This window comes from Cervus canadensis, chromosome 33 (assembly GCF_019320065.1).
Source record: "Cervus canadensis isolate Bull #8, Minnesota chromosome 33, ASM1932006v1, whole genome shotgun sequence".
In the NCBI taxonomy this organism is placed as follows: domain Eukaryota; kingdom Metazoa; phylum Chordata; class Mammalia; order Artiodactyla; family Cervidae; genus Cervus; species Cervus canadensis.
This window is the reverse complement of record NC_057418.1, coordinates 1,851,540-1,875,001: the sequence shown is the minus strand read 5'-3', so window position 1 is coordinate 1,875,001 and position 23,462 is coordinate 1,851,540. Positions and strand designations below refer to the sequence as shown.

At 39.2% G+C, this 23,462-nt stretch overlaps 1 protein-coding gene across 3 annotated transcripts in view; it reads left to right on the top strand.

Moving 5' to 3' along the window:
- Nucleotides 1–2,007: 2,007 nt before the first annotated feature.
- LOC122433942 (protein LEG1 homolog) overlaps nt 2,008–23,462 on the top strand; it is a 127,030-nt gene continuing 105,575 nt past the window's right edge. Inside the window, exons 1-6 of one of the 3 annotated variants that reach the window (XM_043457037.1) lie at nt 2,008–2,436; nt 3,745–3,831; nt 5,825–6,009; nt 6,491–6,627; nt 8,425–8,663; nt 9,944–10,098. In XM_043457037.1, the coding sequence (XP_043312972.1) occupies nt 2,121–2,436; nt 3,745–3,831; nt 5,825–6,009; nt 6,491–6,627; nt 8,425–8,663; nt 9,944–10,047 (1,068 nt within the window). In that variant the 5' untranslated portion in view covers nt 2,008–2,120 and the 3' untranslated portion in view covers nt 10,048–10,098. Of the gene's footprint in view, nt 2,437–3,744; nt 3,832–5,824; nt 6,010–6,490; nt 6,628–8,424; nt 8,664–9,943; nt 10,099–23,462 lie in introns of those variants that run through there. The other 2 variants (XM_043457040.1, XM_043457038.1) reach the window with 2 other exon arrangements.

Genomic DNA, 23,462 nt, shown 5'->3' with positions numbered 1-23,462 from the left:
TTTATAATCTTTAAAATAGTGATAATAAGATATATATATATATATATAATAATTGTAAAATTATAAAATAGTAATTTTTAAAGGCCTGGCAAATAATCAGAGGTAAATAAATGCTAGTTCTCTTTCCTCCCTACCACTAAGCTTTCAAGTAAACAAAAAGGTGCATTACAAACTGTTCTGGATCATAGAGAAGCTTTAAGTTTCATCTTCTAATCTGTCCCAAGGGGAAAAATATGGTTTTGTCCTCTTCTGGTGGAGTGGGGGTTAGCATCACCTGGGAAATATCTTTAACATAGAAATGAAAGTATTGAAGAGTGAGATCACCAAGATGGGGGCATAGGCAGTTCTGTCAGAAGAAGAGCTAACATCTATTTAGGAACAAGACAGCAGTGAGAGAATCCCAAAATACAGACATGAGGCTGAAGCCCATCCTACACTTCAGAGACTAAGACACATCTAAACAGTGAATTCAGTGAAGCTGAGGGACTCAAAATTAACATACAAAAATCAGTAGCATCTCTATTCACTAACAAAAAAATTGTATAAAAAATAAAGGAATCAATCCCATTTATAATAGTATAAACAATTAAAATGCATAGAAGTAAATTTAGCCCAAGTGGTGAAAGATTTCTACTCTGAAATTTATAAGACATTGATGAACAAGATCAAAGAACAAATAAATAAATGGAGAGATACCCCGTGTTCTTGGAGTGGAAGAAATGATGCTGTCAAAATGTTGATACTTAAAAAAGCCACCTATAAATTCAATGCAAACCCTATCAAGATTCCAATGGTATTTTTAACAGAAATAGGAAAAAACATTCCTACAATTTGTACGGAACCCTGAAAGATGCAGAATAGCCAAAAAAGACCTGAGAACGAGTAATGAAGTAGAAGGTATCACACTTCCTGCTTTCAAGCTATACTATAAATCTGTAACCATCAAAAGTTTATGATACTGATGTAAAAACAGAAAAATAGACCAGTGGAACAGAATAGGGAATCCAGAAATAAGCCCAAGCATAATCACTCGACTAAGATCTGACAAGGGAGCCAAGAACACTCAATGCAGAAAAGACAATGTCTGCAATAAATAGAATTGGGATCATTGAATAAATATAAATGAAAGGATGAAACTGGACCCATATCTTACACTCTTATAAAGATTGACTCAAAAGGAATCAGACTTAAACGTAATACTTGAACATGAAACTCCTTGAAGGAAACTCTAAAAACACAGGCAGCAAGCGCACTGGCGTGACATCCGTCAGCACTGCAGTGAATCCACACAGAAAGCGCAGGAACGACTCAGAATAAACAAGCGGGAGGGCACCAGACCGAACACAGAAGCCACCAGCAAAGTGAGAGGATAGTGTGCACAACGGGAGAAACATGTGCAACCCATGCATCTGACAGGCGATTCGTATCCAAAGGACACAGACAACTCATACAATCCGGAGCAGAAGGAAACAGGTCAGAAAGTACAAACTTCCAGCTACAAGATAAGTACTAGGGATGTAATGTACAAGAAGATAACTATAGGTAACACTGCTATATAATATATTAAAAAATTGTGAAGACAGTAAATCCTAGCAGTTCTCATCACAAGAAAAGTGTTTTCCCTTTTTGTCTTTCTTTTCTTTTTTATTGTATTTCGGTGGGAGGATGGATGCTAGCTGAAACTATTCTGATAATCATTTTGCAATATGTGTAAATCAAACTATAAAGCTGTATGCTTAAATTTAGGCAATGATGTATGCCAATTGTTCCTCAATAAAACTGGAAAACAATGAAAGTATTTGAGTTAAATTTAATCCAATGTTTTAGAAAAAATGATGTTTAGGTAATTTAAACCATGTTAAATAATTGCCTATTGGCAAAAAATGATCTGCACAAATGATTTATTTGTAGTGTTTTGCAATAGCCTTTAGCAGTTTTAATTACTAAATCTATGTTGGCAGATGCTCATTTATTTGCTCATTAGTTCAGGTTCTAGCTGGTCAGTGTTTTACCTGCTCCGATAGTCATCATTCTCTAGTTGGCCCAAGGACTCCCTCCCATCTGCTATATAACTTGCTCTTGTTTGAGACTTACGCTTAAGAGCAACAGGCGGTGAGAGAATGTGGTCTTCTTCGGTGATCCCCACTTTTCTCTTCCTGAGCGTTTTTCCTGTGGGCTTGGCCCCAGATCCAGGGTCAACCACCCAGGGAAATGACATCTACCCTCCTTTTTGGGACCAAACTGATGGAGACATCGCAGAATTTCCAGTGCAGAATAACAAGATAATCGTTGATCTCTGGAAATATATGGATCGACTAAGAATATATAAGATCCTTATAAGAGAATCAAACAAATATTTTGCTTCATTTGGTAAAAACAACACAGGCAATGTGTTTTGGGCACTGACTTTACTTTATGGAAGGCTATTTGAAACAGGTATGTACATTTGAATTATTCTCAAGGAAAATTGCTTTTCTCTTTCTTTGATGCTAGGAATGGCATTACAGCTAATCTATTTAAGTGTTACTGTCTGAATGCTCAGGCATTCAGTCAATATAACCAATGCAGTCAATATAATCATTTATCTTTAAGTACTCAGGCTTTTATATTACCGAATCAAATACTTCTTTTGATTAGTAAAGTTATTTGTCACACCTTTGCTTTACATTTTATAGACTTCCTGGTTTAAAAATAAATTCCTGCAGCTTTGAAAATAAATTCCTGTAAACTGAAAAAGCTTATTGTTTGAAAAAGAAATGTCCCCTTCTAGATTAAAAAACTCTTGTGTTTTTCAAAGCCTGACAGGCTTCTCAGATAAATGTGACACTATAAATATTTCCGTTTAATGGGGTGAGATTAATATAGGAAATAAGACAAGATTTCTTTTAGCTATGAAACCCAGGGTGAGGAATCACACAAACTAAGGTAAGGAACCTTCTTTCCCTTCAAAGCCTGGGCTTTGCCTCAAAAATATTAGTGGAAAGTAATAAGATGTGGCCCTCACTGCACAGTCTCTCTCCTGATAGTTGTTAGGCTCAGGCAGAACAAAGGGCTGAAAACAGGGAGGAGCTGGTCCAGAATGCAGTGCTCTCTTCCTGCACTTAAACAAGCAGGATGGGGAGACAAGTGTGATGCTCAGAACCCAGCCTTCTCTCTAAGAAAGGGAGAAAGCTTCTCTCTCTCCTGCCTCAGTTGGGGTGAATTTCGCCATCTGTATTTTGCTCTCACCACTTCTTCAATCAGTTATCTTATTACTGAGATTCTGGAACTAAATCAGCTTCCCACTCTCATGAAATTCCTTTTTAAATTGTCTTCTCTGGATGTGACTAGAAGGAGTCTAGAATGAAACAAGGTCTAGAATGCGGTGCCTTGAAAAAAAAAAAACAAACTTCTGCACATTTGAATTATTGCAATGAAGCCTTTTGATTTAGGAAGAAAAGAAGAACCCACAGAGACTGCCTTGTGAAACGCTCTGCAGGTCCAGCTTAGTCAAGAAGGAGCTGGTAAAGAACATAATAAAGAAACATAAAAAAACAGAAAAATGCAAGAAAAGGTCTGTACAGGCTGGAATTTCTGAGAAGCTTTGAGCTGTCAAAGTGAATGAAATGTTATTCATATGAATGGACCATATCATTAGCGGAAATAACCCTCTTACTCTTTGGAGGGGAGCATATGAGTCTTTTCCTCTCTTATGACTTTCTATTCAAGGTTCAACTCTTTTCACCTACGCTGTTTACTCTGTAGGTAGATTTTCAGAGCCTCCCAATAGTTCACGGTGTGCCTATGAGTCTGGAGTCTCCAGCTGCATATCTATCAACAGTGCCTGGGGAGGTAAGTGTTCTATTTCACCATGCTCCCTGACTGATCTGTGGCTGTGGGGCCTGCTACCTCTGCTTTTCTATGTGATAGGCTAAGTTGGGTTAACTCTTGATATTTCCTTTGTAAACATATACAATTTTCTGTGCAATTTCCCAGGAGATGATCAATTTAAAAAAAGCTTGAATGACAACTCTGCTATGGCGATGTCTAAATTAATGATGTACAGTACACTGTCATTTTGTGTCAGAGATGTGGGCATGTGCCCAGTTGTGTCCAGCTCTTTGAGATCTCATGAACTGTAGCCCACCAGGCTTCTCTGTCTGAGCAAGAATACTGGAACGGATTTCCATTTCCGACTCCAGGGGATCTTCCAGACCCAGGGATTGAAACCCCATCTCTTGCCATCTCCTGCATTGGCTGGCGGATCCTTTACCGCTGTACCACCTGGGAAGCCATTGTTCATTTTAAGTAGATACTAAAGGAGAAAATGATAGTTTCAAGTACCTAGTATTTCAAATTTTCTATTGCATATTCCACCCACTCCTAGTCCCTTCTATAACTAGCTACTATTTATTTCACACTTACACATTCCAGAACCTCACTTTAGCCATTTAGAGAAATTTAATTCAACCCTTGCCATGATCTTAAATCAATATTTTCATAATATAGAGAATCAAGCAGAAGCAAGAGAGGTTGAGCAATTTGCTTTTTATCACAAAGTTAGTAATAGAAAGTCTAACCATTCATCTTTCTCTCTCAATTCATTTCCTTAATCACTTAAGTTTTCCTCCTTAAACCCCTAATTTGAAAAAATAGCAAGAACTTAATAATAATTTATTATTTTCAATTGCAAGACATTTCATGCCTTAAAAACCAATTTCACTATATTGGACACCTAACATATCTGCTCCTTCTGATTGGTTTATGCAGGAATATATCTTCATTAGGTACAAAGTTTTGGAGGAGTGAATTTATAAATGTACATTTCAAAATAAAGGTTGTACTTGGCAATGAACAAAATTCTTCTAATTCAAGGTAAAGTTTATGCTGAGACTCATCCACTCAAAGGTGAAAATTAAGGCGAAAAGTAGAAATAAGTGAAATGAGGTCAACCAGTGCACTAGGTTTCATGTAATGAGAAAATGACTTGTCATCAAAAGGCTTGAAAATATTCCTTGAAATACCTATCTATCAGTTGTGTCTTCTCCCTTATGTTTTGTATCACCAGTATCTGGCTTCTCCTTGACATCTAGATTAACAATCAAAATAGTTCTCTTCTTGTCAAGCAGGAATGTGGAAGGATGTGCTTCATTAGCAGAAGGTATGGATTCATGCCTGTGACCAAAGCCTGGCTGAGGAGTAGGCCTAAGAATAACCTTGGCCTGGGAGCTGCCAGAATCCTGGTAGACAAGATGAACCGAGGAATCAAGAAGTAGATAAATAGTCCAAAGACTAGAGTGAGGACTTGGTTGAAATGAATTAGCATCAAGAACCAGAAGAAAGTCAAACTGAAAATGAGAAAATGTATTCAAGGTTGTTTGGGAAGAAATTTGGTGGGTTTTAGAACCATCCTTAAGAGAGCTAAGAGAGAACAAGATGGTCATATCAAAATCTCTTCCTCAGACTAGGCAGAGAATCTCCACAAATACCATCTACATATGTAACCAAACTGAAGTAAATATTTTCCTGAGCAAAATCTGATTATTTGCTTCCTATGCAAGGGGTAAATAAATATAGGACATAAATAATTTGGAACTGGATTGAACTAAGTAGATTCATATACAAATTTCTGTATCCAGAGTGTGCCCCCAATGGAGACTTTCCTGACTGTGATTATCCCTAAGTTCTCATAATCATATGCATTTCCTAGAGCCAACAAATTCAACATGATAGTTTGGAGAATAAATAAGATAATTTGTATAGATTAAGCATTAGTCCCTTGGTTAACTCCTACTTTGTATAGACAGTGAATGGCTCCAGATATCTCCATCCTACTTTTTTGCAGGCATTAGCTTCTATGTGGTTATTGCGTATTTCCTTGGTGCAATTGAATCTGAGTTTTTGGGGAATTTGCCATATGAGGTAGAGTTACTACCTCGAGAGGAGTACAGATCTAACTTCTGTTATTCAGTTGAGGAATGCCGTGCAGCCTATCCACAAATTATGGATATAGCCAACAGGTTTTATAAGGTAAAAGAATGCAATGATATTTTTATGAATGGAATGAATGAAAACACTGAATGGAGTTCTTCTGTTGGGATTTTTGATATAAAATAGACTAAACTTCACATTTATATGCATTTGAAATTATGTTAGAGTTTTGTCCCTTCCCGCTCTAATCGTTCTGCTTAGTATCCTGAAGGGATCCTAATAGTTAATATCAAATTGGCATAATTGTATTTATAAAAACATTTTTTCAATAGAATTCATGTAATAATCACCAAATTAAGTTTGCCTCTGCAAACAGAACAGCATAAAACTCTATACAAAACAAAGTTAAATGACATCTTTCAGTGCTAAAATCTATTCTGAAAGTAAATTTCATTTCTAAACAATCAGCTAGATGAGTATGTTACAATGTTCTTTTTCAGGAATTCATGATACTGGTAATTAAATATATTTTAATTTATTGTAAAATCTTTTAATGACATAAATCTTATTCATTCTACAGTATCTGCAATCCAGAAAGATAGTTTCCACTACCGGAGGTATTCCTCAGTATGACACAGATGAGGACACAGCGATCTTTAAGATGTGGGCGGCCCATCAAGCTGCCATTGATGTGGCAAAACCAAAGTTCAGTGATGTGTAAGAGAATTGCTTTATGTGATGTAATTAAACTCATTTTTTTTTCTGGCATAGTAAAACATAATGTTTAAGTTTTGGTTGCCTCAAATGTTCATAGCTCATATTTTCCATAATATCAGGAAATAGCTTTTCCACTTTTACTTGCAGTTCATCTAAGAGTCACATATCAGCTATATATCTTGAATGTAGCTTTTCTTAGTTTATACTTGTCAGTTCACTCTTTCAATTATGTCTCCTTAATTTGAAAATTTTTCAGTGTAGACCAATTTATTAATTGTTTTCCTTTACTATTTAATACTTTTTCTGGTGTAAAAAAAAAAAAAAAAAAAAAAACCTACCCAGTGATTTTCAATGGCTTGGTATTTTGTTGTATGTTTGTGTGTGTATGTGTAGAGTCCTATTTATTAATAGTTCATCACTAACTGTGATGTTTCTTCTCTCAGCTCCACAGCGTTATCAAAGACTTTTCTCATCATGTCAACATTAGAGCAATACCTATCAAAATCATTCATTGCCTTGAGTCTTCCCTTCTTATTAGGATCTAGGGCTGCCATCACCAAATACTATAAACTAGGTGGTTTGCATCACAGAAATTTATTGTCTCACAATTCTGGATGCGGCAAGTTCAGAACTAGGACGCCAGCATGGTCAGCTTCAGCTGAGGGCCCTCTTTCTGGCTTGCAGACGACTGCCTTCTTCCATCATGGAATCTGTGTCTTCACATGAAGAAGAGAGAAAGAGAAAATCTGCACTCTAGTCCCTCCTTCTCTTTAGTATGAACTTCAACATGTAGATTTTCAGGCTATCATACCTTTCTCCTTAAATTTTGAACTCACAATGTGTCAGTACTGTTGTCCACTCTGACATCATAGAATGTGTCTTTAATATTTTATTCAGTTTTTATGGTTGTTCTCTGCAAGAGAGAATTGAGCATGCCATTTAAGTCTTTAAATTAGATGAACTCAAGAAAAACCATCTGTTGTCCATTTGTTTGTCCCCTGTTATGTCCTACTCAAGAAGGTGATTTGATTTCTGTGGCAAATTTCTAGTCCACTTCTTATTTCCTAGGAATTAGGAGCAATTATCTTAGCATATACACACAATAAACATGAGTCAATTATGTATGTTGTTGAAGAATTTTCAGAAATTGCTACCAGATAACCTTCTATTCATTGTATTGGTTCATAGTATCTAGTCCCTGAACTGTGTTTGTGGAAAACAAGTGACATTAGACATTAGTGGCACAGAAATTAGATATAGGAGAAACACAATGAGAAAGCACCCAGAGTAAATCCAGTGGAAGTAAGAGAGGGGGTTGGTTAAGATGCTACAATTTTCAAACATTGTGATTCAAAGTTTTGCCATCTCTGTTGCTATGTAATAGATTCTTCCTTGGTGGCCCAGATGGTAAAACATCTGCCTGTGATGCAGGAGACCGGGTTCACCCCCTGGGTGGGGAATATCCCCTGGAGATGGAAAGGGCAACCTACTCCAGTACCCTTGCCTGGAAAATCCCATGGGCAAAGGAGCCTGGTCGACTACAGTCCACGGGGTAGCAAAGACGCGGACATGACTGAGTGACTTCACTTTCACTTAGATTCTTCAGCCAGGAACAATGTAGAAGATAGTGTGAGGATTAATTAAAATATACTGAAACTAGGTTTGGTTCAGTCAATTATTTAATAAATAGCATAAAATTCCCAAGGAACATGGGAGCAAAGACACATTTAGAATTTGATTTGCGTTTAAATGAAGTATTTTGTAACTCACGCAGCTAACTTTGTGTCCTTCCTTTAGATCATTCTATTCCTCTGAAACTGAACGAGACTTCTCTGTGGACTTTCTAGTGACTGCAGAATTTTTTGAGGCAGTATTATATCGTCCATACTTGGAAAGTTCAGCAGAATTCCTAGTGGGTTTCCCACACAGGCTACTCACAGATGAGGATCATACTGTTCTCACGAGTAACTTCAGCAGACGGGAAAAAGCATTGATCACTGCAGCAAAACTCACTACAAAAAAAAATAAAAGCACAGGTATGATTATGAGTTATACTATCCATGGAGCCTAAATGAACCAAAGTCATTTAAGAACTAAATATGTTTAATGATCCATTCAACAAGAATGATTGAGTACCTGCTATATTATAGATATATTGAATGTAATTATGACAGTTCCTGAAAACTACCCTTCCAGGACCTCACATGTTATGTAGCTTCTGTAATAGTGACAGGTCTAAAATCAACACTTTTATAGGTTTCTTCTTAAAATTCTTATTGCTACCCTAATAATATTCTGGGTTTCTGCTTAGGATTCAAAACTGCTAGTCTGTGAAAATCTGACTCTTCATTATTGTTGTTTACTCCCCAGGGTAAAGTGTGCTCTTCCACCAAGACAGAGAATATAATAAGAAACAGGGATGGTTGGGGTGGAAGTAGGAAAACTAGGTGCAGAGAGACAGTTATATAAAATTTTTGAGCATCAGTTAAATAATGGATATTGAGCTTTCTGTCTTCACACATCATTTTATTTGTTGTCCTTAGGTACAGTAGGAAATTCATAGCATTGTTTACATTTTGAAGAAAAAGTTCATTTGACATTAAATAACATGTCCAAAATGCTATACTTTGTAAATAGCTGAAGCAAACTTAAACTCCAGCTTGTTTAAATTCAGTTTTAGGGGTTTCATTTTTCTTCACTACATAATATTACCTGCATTGAAAATACAGAAGTTATGATGAACTAGTGAACCTTACACATTTAAATCTCAATCGTTTAGAATTAGAACTGTGGAGTCTCCAGTCCCTGCCCATTTTTTCGTGGGTTAATCCCAAGGATCAGGGAAGAGAAGTTGCAAGTGTCACGTAGTTTTAGTGACAGTCGGACAGCAGCCAGGTCTCCTTCCTCGCAGGAAAAGGTTCACTCCAGAAAGAAAACATTGCAAACGAGAGTAAGAACAGAGTTATGACGGGCCTCAACAATTTGTGCTTAATTTATTGCATAAAATATTGTGGCTATTACACTGTGTGAGAATTTGTTGAATACATCTCATTCTCAAATAAGGGAAACAGCTCTTCCTTTATTATATATGCTGCCAAAGTGAGCACAGGGAGAAATAGCTCTTCTTTTATGCTGTTAGATTGTCCAACACAATGCATTTCCCTGTTTCCTATGACAATCCTATTGGTCAGACAGTGTTGCTAATATATTACAAATCCTGTAATGAGAATTTTTATCTTATTTTGTATATTTTTAGATTTTAAAGTTGTATTCATAGTTTTATTAGCTGGAAACATAAATGTTTCTATTTTCACAGGAGGATTATTTTTAACAATTTGGAAGAAGCTCATGACTTCAAAATTTGCTCGGGCTATGGGACGTTTCCTCATTAATAGGCTACTCTTAATACCAATTGAGTAGCCTAAATTTCTGCTATTACATGTTGATCAGTTTAATTTCAAGAATAAAAGGAATCAAATGTTATAAAGACTGTGAAATGTTTGTGGTTCTTATTATCCCTGCTTCATCTTTGTACTTTCAAAGTTACCAGTCAATAATCCTCCCTGCCACCCTCCCCTCAGAATTGAGATACATACTTGGTAGAAGCTAATTAGTTTCATAGAATGCCTGAGTTACACATGATTATGTCAATATCTGTGTCAAAGACAGGTTACACCATTGCTATCTAAGATTTTTATACTATGTTCAATGCTCATTCATAGACTGTCAGGTAAACAAGGAAAATTCTCCTCTAAAGAGATTATTCTTACAAGATACAACTTTGGGCACTGAGGAGACATTTTAAGTAATTTATATTCTAGGACAGAACTCCAAGTGCATTGCCATATGAGTACATTTATCAGTTTATGTAATGAGTGAGTCTGCTCTTTCAGTGTCTGAGCACATAGAGAAATCATTTCGCCATCGAGTAGAAAATTTCTGAGCTACTCCAGTTTAAGACCCAGTTCTCCCTCAGTCAGTCTCTCCCATGAGGGAGCATCCATAAGCCTCTTATCCTTCTCCAGCAGAAGGCAGACAGACTGAAAACCACAATCACAGAAAACTAACCAATCTGATCACATGGACCACAGCCTTGTCCAACTCAGTGAGACTATGAGCCATGCTGTGTAGGTCCACCCAAGATAGACGGGTCATGGTGTAGAGTTCTGGGAAAGCATGGTCCACTGGAGAAGGGAATGGCAAACCACTTCAGGATTCTTGACTTGAGAACCCCATGAACAGTATGAAAAGGCAGAAAGATAGGATACTGAAAGATGAACTCCCCAGGTCAGTTTGTGCCCAATATGCTACTGGAGATCAGTGGAGAAATAACTCCAGAAAGAATGAAGAGACAGAGTCAAAGCAAAAACAACACCCAGTTGTGGATGTGACTGGTGATGGAAGTAAAGTCCAATGCTTTAAAGAGCAATATTGCACAGGAACCTGGAATGTTTGGTCCATTAATCAAGGCAAATTGGAAATGGTCAAACAGGAGATAGCAAAAGTGAACATCGATGTTTTAGGAATCAGCGAAGTAAAGTGGACTGGAATGGGTGTAATTTAACTGAGATGATCATTATATATACTATTGTGGGCAAAAATCCCTTACAAGAAGTGGAGTGGCCATCATAGTCAACAAAAGAGTCTGAAATGCAGTACTTGGATGCAATCTCAAAAACGACATAATGATCTCTGTTTGTTTCCAAGGCAAACCATTCAGTATCACAGTAACCCAAGTCTATGCCGCAACAAGTAACGCTGAAGTCAAGAAGTTGAATGGTTCTATGAAGACCTACAAGACCTTCTAAAACTAACACCCAAAAAAGATGTCTTTTTTACTCTAGGGGACTGGAATACATTTGTAAGAAGTCAAGAAATACTTGGAGTAACAGTCATATTTGGCCTGGAGTACAGAATCAATCAGGGCAAAGGCTAATAAGAGTTTTGCCAAGAGAATGCACTGGTCATAGCAAATACTGTCTTTCAACAACACAAGCGAAGACTACATATGGACATCATCAGATGGTCAATAGCAAAATCAGATTGATTTTATTCTTTGCAGTCAAACATGGGGAAGGTCTATACAGTCAGCAAAAACAAGACCGGGACCTGACTGTGGCTCAGATCACGAAACCCGTATTTCTGAATTCAGACTTAAATTGAAGAAAGTAGGGAAAACCACTAGACCATTCAGGTATGACCTAAATCCAATCCCTTACAATTATACAGTGGAAGTTAGAAATAGATTCAAGGGATTAGATCTGATAGACAGAGTGCCTGAAGAACTAATGGACAGAGGTTCATGACATTGTATAGGAGGCAGGGACAAGACCATCTCCAAGACAAATTGATGCAAAAAGGCAAAATGGTTGTCTGAGGAGGCCTTACAAATAGCTGTGCAAAGAAAAGAAGTAAAAGGCAACGGAGAAAAGGAAAGATATACCCATCTGAATGCAGAGTTCCAAAAAATAGCAAGAAGAGATAAGAAAGCCTTCTTCAGTGATCAGTGCAAGACATAGAGGAAAACTATAGAATGGGAAAGACAAGAGATCTCTTCAAGAAAATTAGAGCTGCCAAGAGAGCATTTCCTGCAAAGAGGGGCACAATAAAGGACAGAAATGTTATGGACCGAACACAAGCAGAAGATATTAAGAAGAGGTGGCAAGAATACACAGAAAAATTATACACAAATATCCTCATGATCCAGATAATCACAATGGCGTGGTCACTCAATTACAGCCAGATATCCTGGAATGTGAAGTCAAGTGGGCCTTAGGGAGCATGACTATGAAGAAAGCAAGTGGAGGTGATGGAATCCAGTTGAGCTATTTCAAATCCTAAAAGATAATGCTGTGAAAGTGCTGCACTCAATATGCCAGCAAATTTGGAAAACTGAGCAGTGTGCATAGGACTGGAAAACGTGAGTTTTCCTTCCAATACTGAAGAAAGGCAATGCCAAAGAATACACAGTTCCACTCACCTCACACGCTAGTAAAGTAGCGCTCAAATTCTCCAATCCAGGCTTACAGTACGTGAAGTGTCAACTTCCAAATGTTCAAGCTGGTTTCAGAAAAGGCAGAGCAACCAGAGATCAAATTGCCAACATCCGTTGGATCATCAAAAAATCAAGGGAGCTTCTGAAAAACATCTACTCTGGCTTTATTGACTATGCCAAAACTTGTGAGTGTGTGGAATATAACAAACTGGAAAATTCTTTTTTCTTTTTTTTTTTAAATTATGAGTTTAATTTATTATCTCCAAAAGCGAAATCCAAAGTATTTTAGAATCTCTTCTGTAAGTGTTCTGGAGATTTTCTTTGGCCATGCTGGGCGTCTTGTGGGATCTAGGGGAAAGCTGAGTCCTGACCACTGGAGTGCCAAGAAATTCCCAGAAATTCTTAAAATGAGTTTACTGTTCCTGAAGCCCCAATTGGGAAATACAACTTGGAAGTTGAATAGTCCAGAACTCCCACACCTGGCAGGCAGCCCTCTCCTCTCCTCCCAGCACACACACAAGTGTTCTGGGATCTGAAACCCATGCAGCAGCAGTTTGAACGCAATGTCGTCAGGCGACACACTAATACCACAAACCTTTTTCATGCAGTTAAGGAGAGGCCTCACCCAATACTTCCGCAGCCAGTATTCCCGGCTGGAATGTAGGGCTTGAGATTTACTTCTATTGAATTTTTGGTTATCCTGGGACACTTAAGTGAATGAAACACACTAAGAACAGAGGGAAAATAACCCCTCAAAGGCTGGAGGCAGGACTGCCAGGCGGTCAGAGGCGCCCTGCAAGCAAAGGGCCAGGTGTGTTCTAAGAACCTTTACTTGGTCAGACTGAAATCTGATTTCAATATAATTTTCAGATGTCACAAAATAGTCTTTCCCCACGCCACCCCCAACCACTGAAAAATGTAAAAACCCTTCTTAGTTCTTACGCCTGTCACAAGGTAAACGGGGACATGAACACTCTGAAGGTGATTCAAGCACACATGGCTTGTGAGCAGCACCAAGCCCACGTGGTCAGCAGCCCTGCCGACCAGCCTGGAAGCAAAACCAGGAGGCTGTCTGATCGGAAGCTACTGCCGTATTGGCGAAGCCTCCTTGGCTGTCTGTGATTACTTTCTCAGACATGTGTGCATTTACAGGACTGACTCCAGCTCAGGTTTTGTGGAGGTCCCAGGCCACTGTCCTCAGGCTGATCACCAGGCTTCATAGACGTGGGCACAGGTCTGCATTTGGCCCGCGGGGCACACAGTGGGCCAGCCCCCAACAGGACCATGTTGATTCCAAGTCCAGGTGCTAGAGTGCGTTTAAGGCTGCATTCTCTGGCCCTTTTTGGCTGGCCTGCAAGTGCTGTCAGGAAAGACAAGCAGCCTGTGGTGCAGACCCTGGAGTCCAGAGGCCCTACACCCCTTTGTGCGTCATTACCAGGAGTGGACAGCAGGACTCCCTTCTGGACTCCTCCCTTATGGGACACTTTCCTAGCACCAGCAGACGGTGGGGGTATGGCATGGCCACCCAGGACCTTGATCTTGTCCCACTGTTAGGTGGCTCACAAGGCCTAAGATATCGCCCACTTAGAGGTGCGCACCTCGCCCAGCTCTGAAAGCAGTGACCACCTGGCTGAGCACAGCAGCTGAGGTGGAGACGTAACCTCTGGCGTCTGGAGAGGTCCCTGCCCTCTTGCACAGACTTTCAGACACAAGTTGCGGGTGGAGCGGGGGGTTACAGCTGCCGCAGAGCACACTGTCTGCATGGTGTACCCCACCCAGGGCAGGAGCATACCGAAGCTGCAGGCGGGGCAGTCCTTGTCCCAAGACAGCGCTGCAACCTCCACACCTTGTGCCAGGGAAGCAGCCGATCAGGCTGGGCTGCTGGGGAGTTGAGTCCCATCTACTTGCTGAGAACTTCCTGGACTCTGCTGTCCCAACCTCTCTAGGCACCTGGAGCGGCTGCACTTGTTCTCGAGAGAAACCCACAGGCTGCTAGTGGGCTATGTCACACAAGGCGAACCTGGGCTTAACCCAACCTGTGTGATGTAACCCAAGTCCTGTTGCAATGAAAGTCCTCAAGTGACCTCAGGGTCACCTGTCGGACACGGGAGAAGTGGCCCCTCCATGGGAGACAGCCCTGTGCCCTGTGATGATCAGCAATGGTGCCAAAGATCGCCAGGTCTCACGGGGTGGTCCTGGGTAGCAGCTGGTGACACTCCTCTTCCTGAGTCCCCCTGCAGAGCCCAGGGGCCTAGGCTGTGCGGGCGCCACTGCTGCACCTCAGCCTGCAGCTCGCAGGCCTTGAGGAGCTGTTCCAGGAGCCGCTCTGCAGCCCAGCCTGTCAGTCAACCAGAGCAGTGATGTTCCCTGCACGTTCCTCCTGCCGGTGACAAGGTGGCCACGTGCTCTGACCACTCGACCCAAACCAGGCCATGCTGGCAGAGAAAACCTGAACAGGAGGCGATGCCAGGAGAGCGTGCTTGCTCACTGGCACCCAGTGCTCGGCACCCACAGGCCCCCTGCCCTGGGACCTGTGGGGCCCGTGAGGCCACATCCCAATGCTGATCCTGGTGATCAGGCGTCTCTACCACCCATCCGCCTGGGCAAAGGCACGGGCTGACGCATCTGCTTGCAGACCTTAACAAACTGGAAAATTCTTAAAGAGAAGGGAACAACAGACCACTTGACCTGCCTCTTGAGAAATCTGTATGCATGTGAGGAAGCAATAGTTAGAACTGGACATGGAACAATAGACTGGTTCTAAATAGTAAAAGGAGTACATCAAGGCTGTCTATCATCACCCTGCTCATTTAACTTATATGCAGAGTACATCATGAGAAACGCTGGGCTGGAAGAAGTACAAGCTGGAATCAAGATTGCAGGGTGAAATATCAATAACCTCAGATATGCAGATGACACCACCCTTATGGCACAAAGTGAAGAAGCACTAAAGAGCCTCTTGATGAAAGTGAAAGAGGAGAGTGAAAAAGTTGGCTTAAAAATCCGCATTCAGAAAACAAAGATCATGGTATCTGGTCCCATCACTTCATGGCAAAGAGATGGGCAAACAATGCAAATAGTGACAGACTATTTTTTGGGGAATCCAAAATCACTGCAGATGGTGACTGATGCCATGAAATTAAAAGATGCTTGCTCCTTGGAAGAAAAATTATGACCAAACTAGACAGCATTTTAAAAAGCAGAGACATTACTTTGACAACAAAGGTACAACTAGTCAAAGCTGGATTTTGACTAGACAAAGGTTTTCCAGTAGTCATGTATGGATGTGAGATTTGGACAATAAAGAGAGCTGAGTGCCAAAGAATTGATGCTTTTAAACTGTTGTTTTGAAGAAGACTCTTGAGAGTCTCTTGGACTGAAAGGAGATCAAACCAGTCCATCCTGAAGGAAATCAGTCCTGAATACTCACTGGGAGGACTGATGCTGAAACTGAAACTCCAATACCTTGGCCACCTGATGCGAAGAACTGACTCAATGGAAAAGACCCTGATGCTGGGAAAAATTGAAGGCAGGAGGAGGAGGGATGACAGAGGATGAGATGGTTAGATGGCATCTCCAACTCAGTGGACCTGAGTTGAATAAACTCTGGGAGTTGATGATGGACAGGGAGGCCTGATGTGCTGCAGTCCATGGGGTCGCTAAGAGTTGGGTATGTCTGAGCAAGTTAATTGTATTGAACTGATGCTGGGAAAGTTTCAAGGCAGGAGGAGAAGGGAACGACAGAGGATGAGCTGGTTGGATGGCATCACCTACTCAATGGACATGAGTTTGAGTTAACTCAGGGAGTTGATGATGGACAGGGAGGCTTGGCGTGCTGCAGTCCATGGGGTCACAAAGAGTCGGACGTGACTGAGCAACTGAACTGAACTGAACTGAACTCTAGCGTAAACTACACAAAACTAAAGTTTTCCTTTTAAATATTATTTTTGTTATAATTGGGGCCCCTAAATGAAAAATGCACATATTAAAAATGAGGAAAAATTATCTGAAATTCACCATATTTAAATCACTGCTAATGGCACTAATCGAAATATGTAGGCTAAGTATCTTCTGGTGTTTCTGACCGTCTGTCATACCTTTTCCCAATATGGTGCCTCTTTTTAATTTCACCTCAAAACCCAGTGTTCTTTAACTACCTCTCAACCAAAATGACCCCCTCTGAAAATAAATGATTTTTATATTATCTGTTTTTCCCCCATGAGAAGGACATATTAAGCAAAAGCCACTTTTTGAAAGTCAAAAATAGGTTTATCAATGTCTCAACACAAGTGAGATATCTTTACATAAAAATAAAACTAATAATGAAGTGACAAAATGCATCAAACCTTAAAAATATCCAAGTCACCAAAACAAACTTGAGACAGAAGAAAAAGCTGGAAGTATCACACTATCTAGTTTAAAACTATAAACTGGAATCAGTAGTGGCTACAGTACTGGAAAAGGGCAGTTTTCATTCCAATCCTGAAGAAGGACAATGCCAAAGAATGTCCAAACTGCCATAAAATTCTACTCATTTCACATGCTAGCAAGTCAGTGCTCAAAGTCCTTCAAGATAGGCTTCAGCAGGCTGTGAACTGAGAACTGCCAGATGTATAAGCTGGATTTACAATAGACAGATGAACCAGAGATCAAATTGCCAACATTCATTGGATTATGAAAAAATCAAGGGGACTCCAGAAAAGCATCTGCTTCTTCACTGACTACACTAAAGCCGTTGATTGTGTGGATCACAACAAACTGTGGAAAATTCTTAAAGAGATAGGAATGCCAGACAACCTTATCTTTCTCCTGACAAACCTATATGCAGGACAAGAAGCATCAGTCAGAATCAGACTTGGAACAACAAACAGGTTCAAAATTGGTAAAGGAGAATGACAAGTTTGTATATTGTCACCCTGCTTATTTAACTTCTATGCAGAGTGTTTCATGTGAAATGCCGACCTGGATGACACACAAGCTAGAATCAAGGTTGCCAAGAGAAATATCAATAACCTCAGATATGCAGATAATATTACACTAATGGCAGAAAATGAAGAACTAAAGAGCCCTTGATGAGGGTGAAAGAGAAAAGCGAAAAAGCTATCTTAAAACTCAACATTAGAACAACTAAGATCATGGCATCCGGTCCCATCACTTCATGGCAAATAGATGGGGAAACAGTGTAACTAGTGGCAGATTTTATTTTCTTGGTCTCCAAAATCACTGCAGATGGTGACTGCAGCCACAAATTAAAAGACGCTTGCTCCTTGGAAGGAAAACTATGATAAACCTAGACAGTGTATTCAAAAAGCAAAGACATCACTTTGCCAACATAGATCTGTCTAGTCAGAGTTACGGTTTTTCCAGTAGTCATGTATGGATGTGAGAGTTGTATCATAGAGATGGCTGAGTGCCAAAGAATTGATGCTTTGTAACTGTGGTTCTGGAGAAGACTCTTGAGAGTCCTTTGGACAGCAAGGAGATCAAATCAGTCAATCCTAAAGGAAATCAATCCTGAATATTCATTGGAAGGACTGATGCTGAAGTTGAAGCTCCAATACTTTCACCACCTGATACAAAGAGCTGACTCACTGGAAAAGATCCTGATACTAGGAAAGATTGAGGAGAAGAGGAAAAGAGGACGACAGAGGATGAGATTGTTGGATGGCATCATGGACTCAATGGACATGAATTTGAGCAAACACTGGGAGATAGTGAAGAACAGGAAAGCCTAGTGTGCTAGAGAGCATAGGGTTCAAAGAGTCAGACAGGACTTCACGATTGAACAATAACAATAAAAAAAAATGTATGGTATTGCTACACAAAGAGGCACATAGATTAATGTAAATATATAGAGAGCCAGTAATAAACCCAAACATATACAGCCAATTAATTTACAACAAAGGAGGCAAGAGTTACATGGGGAAAGGGCAGTCCTTTTAATATATGGTATTGGGAAAACTGAAGACCCACGTGCCAAAAACAAAAACAAAAACAAAAAACAAAACCAGACTGGATGACTATCTTACAATATACACAAAACTTAACTCAAAATTTATGAAAGACTTGAAAATAACACCTGAAACTATAAAAATCCTAAAACAAAATATAGATGGCAAGCTCCTTGAGATTGGAATAGATGCCCAATGCAGAGGCAACAAAGCAAATTAAATAAGTGGAAACACATACTGAAAGTGTTAGTCACTCAGTCATGTCCAACTCTTTGTGACCCTATGGACTGCAGTCTGCCAGGCTCCTCTGTCAATGGGGATTCTGCAGACAAGAATCCTGGAGTGGGCTCCATTGTCTACTCAAGGGGATCTTCCCGCGGGGATTGAACCTGGGTCTCCTGCGTTGCAGGGAGATTCCTTACCATCTGAGCCACCAGAAAAGGACACTGACGTAGGCTGCATTTCCTTCTCCAGGGCATCTTCCTGACCTAGGGGTCAAAACCACGTCTCCTGAGTCTCCGGCAACGAAGGCAAATTCTTTACCTCTGAGCCACCAAGGAAGCCCAGTCATAGGTGGGTCAATAAATCATAGGCTTGGTATGCAAAATTTCTTCAGGATAAATTCTTTATAGGCTTGTACTCATCTGGGGGCAGGGAATACTGGTGTGCTGCAGTCCATGAGGTTGTGCAGAATCAGATATGACTTGGTGACTGAACAACAACACCTCTAAGAAAGAATGTAATTTTAACTACTTCGCTGTGAGAACAGAGTAACTCACACTCCTTGGCATAAGAAGACATTTCATAAGTATGCACCAAATTATTGAAATTACAAAGAAAAATACTAAGTGTACAATTTCCTATGACTGCCAATATTATAGCAAGAATTCTTGAAAAAATTCTTAAATAAGCATGAATGGGGTGGGATATCATAATCAGTACTGTCTCACATAAATCTTGGATGTTTTTCTCTTGGTCACTCAAAAATGTGACCAGAATTATTTAAGGATTCTCTAAGCTTTCTTGGGAGATTGTTATATTATTATTCTAATGTGACTCTTGGCATATTCTTAATACTTCTTTGCAATGTATTACTCAAGTGGATGATCATAATTCTTATAAAGATACCTCCATAGTCTCTTGTGCACAAAAGATAACTGTGATTTATGTAGCCATTGGAACCTACGTTATCTGAAATAAAGCTTAGGTTTTCCTAAAAGAGCACATTAGCCTATATCATAACCCTCAGGATATTCTTGTATTTACTTGTTTTCTTATATTTTTTTTCCCTTACCACTGAACACCTTCTCAAGGTATTGGTGGAAATAGCTGCATATATTATTTTTCAAACATAAATTTATATATTTTCTTGTTTAATCAGTCTCCATTGTTATATAAATTTGTATATTTTCTTTTTTTTTTTTTTTCCAGTGGGTTTTGTCATACATTGATATGAATCAGCCATGGATTTACACGTATTGCTGGGTCATATGGCAGTTCTATTTCCAGTTTTTTAAGAAATCTCCACACTGTTTTCCATAGCGGCTGTACTAGTTTGCACTCCCACCAACAGTGTAACAGGGTTCCCTTTTCTCCACACCCTCTCCAGCATTTATTGCTTGTAGACTTTTGGATAGCAGCCATCCTGACTGGCGTGTAATGGTACCTCATTGTGGTTTTGATTTGCATTTCTCTGATAATGAGTGATGTTGAGCATCTTTTCATGTGTTTGTAGCCATCTGTATGTCTTCTTTGGAGAAATGTCTGTTTAGTTCTTTGGCCCATTTTTTGATTGGGTCATTTATTTTTCTGGAATTGAGCTGCAGGAGTTGCTTGTATATTTTTGAGATTAATCCTTTGTCTGTTGCATCATTTGCTATTATTTTCTCCCAATCTGAGGGCTGATGTCTTTTTCACCTTGCTTTATAGTTTCCTTTGTAGTGCAAAAGCTTTTAGTTTCATTAGGTCCCATTTGTTTAGTTTTGCTTTTATTTCCAATATTCTGGGAGGTGGGTCATAAGGATCTTGCTGTGATTTATGTCCCGAGAGTGTATGCCTATGTTCTCCTCTAGGATGTTTTATTAGTTTTCGGTCTTACATTTAGATCTTTAATCCATTTTGAGCTTTATTTTTGTGTATGGTGTTTAGAAAGTGTTTCTGTTTCATTCTTTTACAAGTGGTACCAGTTTTTCCCAGGCACCACTTGATAAAGAGGTTGTCTTTTTCCCATTGTATATCCTTGCCTCCTTTGTCAAAGATAAGGTGTCCATGGTTCGTGGATTTATCTCTGGGCTTTCTATTCTGTTCCATTGATCTATATTTCTGTCTTTGTGCCAGTACCATACTGTCTTGATGACTGTGGCTTTGTAGTAGAGTCTGAAGTCAGGCAGGTTGATTCCTCCAGTTCCATTCTTCTTTCTCAAGATTACTTTGGCTATTCGAGGTTTTTTGTATTTCCATACAAATTGTGAAATTATTTGTTCTAGTTCTGTGAAAAATACCGTTGGTAGCTTGATAGGGATTGCATTGAATCTATAGATTGCTTTGGGTAGAATAGCCATTTTGACAATATTGATTCTTCCAATCCATGAACACGGTATGTTTCTCCATCTGTTTGTGTCCTCTTTGATTTCTTTCATCAGTGTTTTATAGTTTTCTATGTATAGGTCTTTTGTTTCTTTAGGTAGATATACTCCTAAGTATTTTATTCTTTTTGTTGCAATGGTGAATGGTATTGTTTCCTTAATTTTCTCTTTCTGTTTTCTCATTGTTAGTGTATAGGAATGCAAGGGATTTCTGTGTGTTAATTTTATATCCTGCAACTTTACTATATTCATTGATTAGCTCTAGTAATTTTCTGGTAGAGTCTTTAGGGTTTTCTATGTAGAGGATCATGTCATCTGCAAACAGCGAGAGTTTCACTTCTTCTTTTCCTATCTGGATTCCTTTTACTTCTTTTCTGCTCTGATTGCTGTGGCCAACACTTCCAAAACTATGTTGAATAGTGGTGGTGATAGTGGGCACCCTTGTCTTGTTCCTGATTTCAGGGGAAATGCTTTCAATTTTTCACCATTGAGGGTGATGCTTGCTGTGGGTTTGTCATATATAGCTTTTACTATGTTGAGGTATGTTCCTTCTATTCCTGCTTTCTGGAGAGTTTTAATCATAAATGGGTGTTGAATTTTGTCAAAGGCTTTCTCTGCATCTATTGAGATAATCATATGGTTTTTATCTTTCAATTTGTTAATGTGGTGTATTACATTGATTGATTTGCGGATATTAAAGAATCCTTGCATTCCTGGGATAAAGCCCACTTGGTCATGGTGTATGATTTTTTTAATATGTTGTTGGATTCTGTTTGCTAGAATTTTGTTAAGGATTTTTGCATCTATGTTCATCAGTGATATTGGCCTGTAGTTTTCTTTTTTTGTGGCATCTTTGTCTGGTTTTGGAATTAGGGTGATGGTGGCCTCATAGAATGAGTTTGGAAGCTTACCTTTATCTGCAATTTTCTGGAAGAGTTTGAGTAAGATAGGTGTTAGCTCTTCTCTAAATTTTTGGTAGAATTCAGCTGTGAAGCCATCTGGTCCTGGGCTTTTGTTTGCTGGAAGATTTCTGATTACAGTTTTGATTTCCTTGCTTGTGATGGGTCTGTTAAGATCTTCTATTTCTTCCTGGTTCAGTTTTGGAAAGTTATACTTTTCTAAGAATTTGTCCATTTCATCCAAGTTGTCCATTTTATTGACATAGAGCTGCTGGTAGTAGTCTCTTATGATCCTTTGTATTTCAGTGTTGTCTGTTGTGATCTCTCCATTTTCATTTCTAATTTTGTTAATTTGGTTCTTCTCTCTTTGTTTCTTAATGAGTCTTGCTAATGGTTTGTCAATTTTGTTTATTTTTTCAAAAAACCAGCTTTTAGCTTTGTTGATTTTTGCTATGGTCTCTTTAGTTTCTTTTGCATTTATTTCTGCCCTGATTTTTAAGATTTCTTTCCTTCTGCTAACTCTGGGGTTCTTCATTTCTTCCTTCTCTAATTGCTTTAGGTGTAGAGTTAGGTTATTTATTTGGTTTTTTTCTTGTTTCTTGATGTAAGCCTGTAATGCTATGAACCTTCCCCTTAGCACTGCTTTTACAGTGTCCCATAGGTTTTGGGTTGTTGTGTTTTCATTTTCATTCATTTCTATACATATTTTGATTTCTTTTTTGATTTCTTCTATGATTTGTTGGTTATTCAGAAGCGTGTTATTTAGCCTCCATATGTTTGAATTTTTAACAATTTTTTTCCTGTAATTGAGATCTAATCTTACTGCACTGTGGTCAGAAAAGATGACTGGAATGATTTCAATTTTTTTGAATTTTCCAAGACCAGATTTATGGCCCAGGATGTGATCTATTCTGGAGAATGTTCCGTGTTATTATTTTATTAAATATAAATTTAATAAAACTTGTTATAATTTATTGTATCTATTGCCTGTTGAAATTATAACAATTGTGATATACTGGGTTAAGTTGAATATGTTATTAAAATTAATTTTCCCTGCTTCTTTTTTCCTTCCTAATGTAATTACTGAAAAATATAAAGTTGTATGTGGGCTTCCCAGGTGGTGCTAGAGGTAAAGAATCTGGTTGCCAATGCAGCAGACTTAAGAAATGCAGGTTCCCAGGGTCAGGAAGATCCCCTGGAGAAGGGAACGGCTACCTACTCTGGTATTCTTGCCTGGAGAATTCCATGGACAGAGGGGCCTGGCAGACTATGGTCCATAGGGTTGCAAAAAGTTGGACACAACTGAAGCAACTTAGCACGCACACATGAAATTGCATGTACACGTTATGCTTATATTTTTGTTAGAAGGTGCTGCTCCAGAGCAAGGCACAGTGAAAAGTCTAGA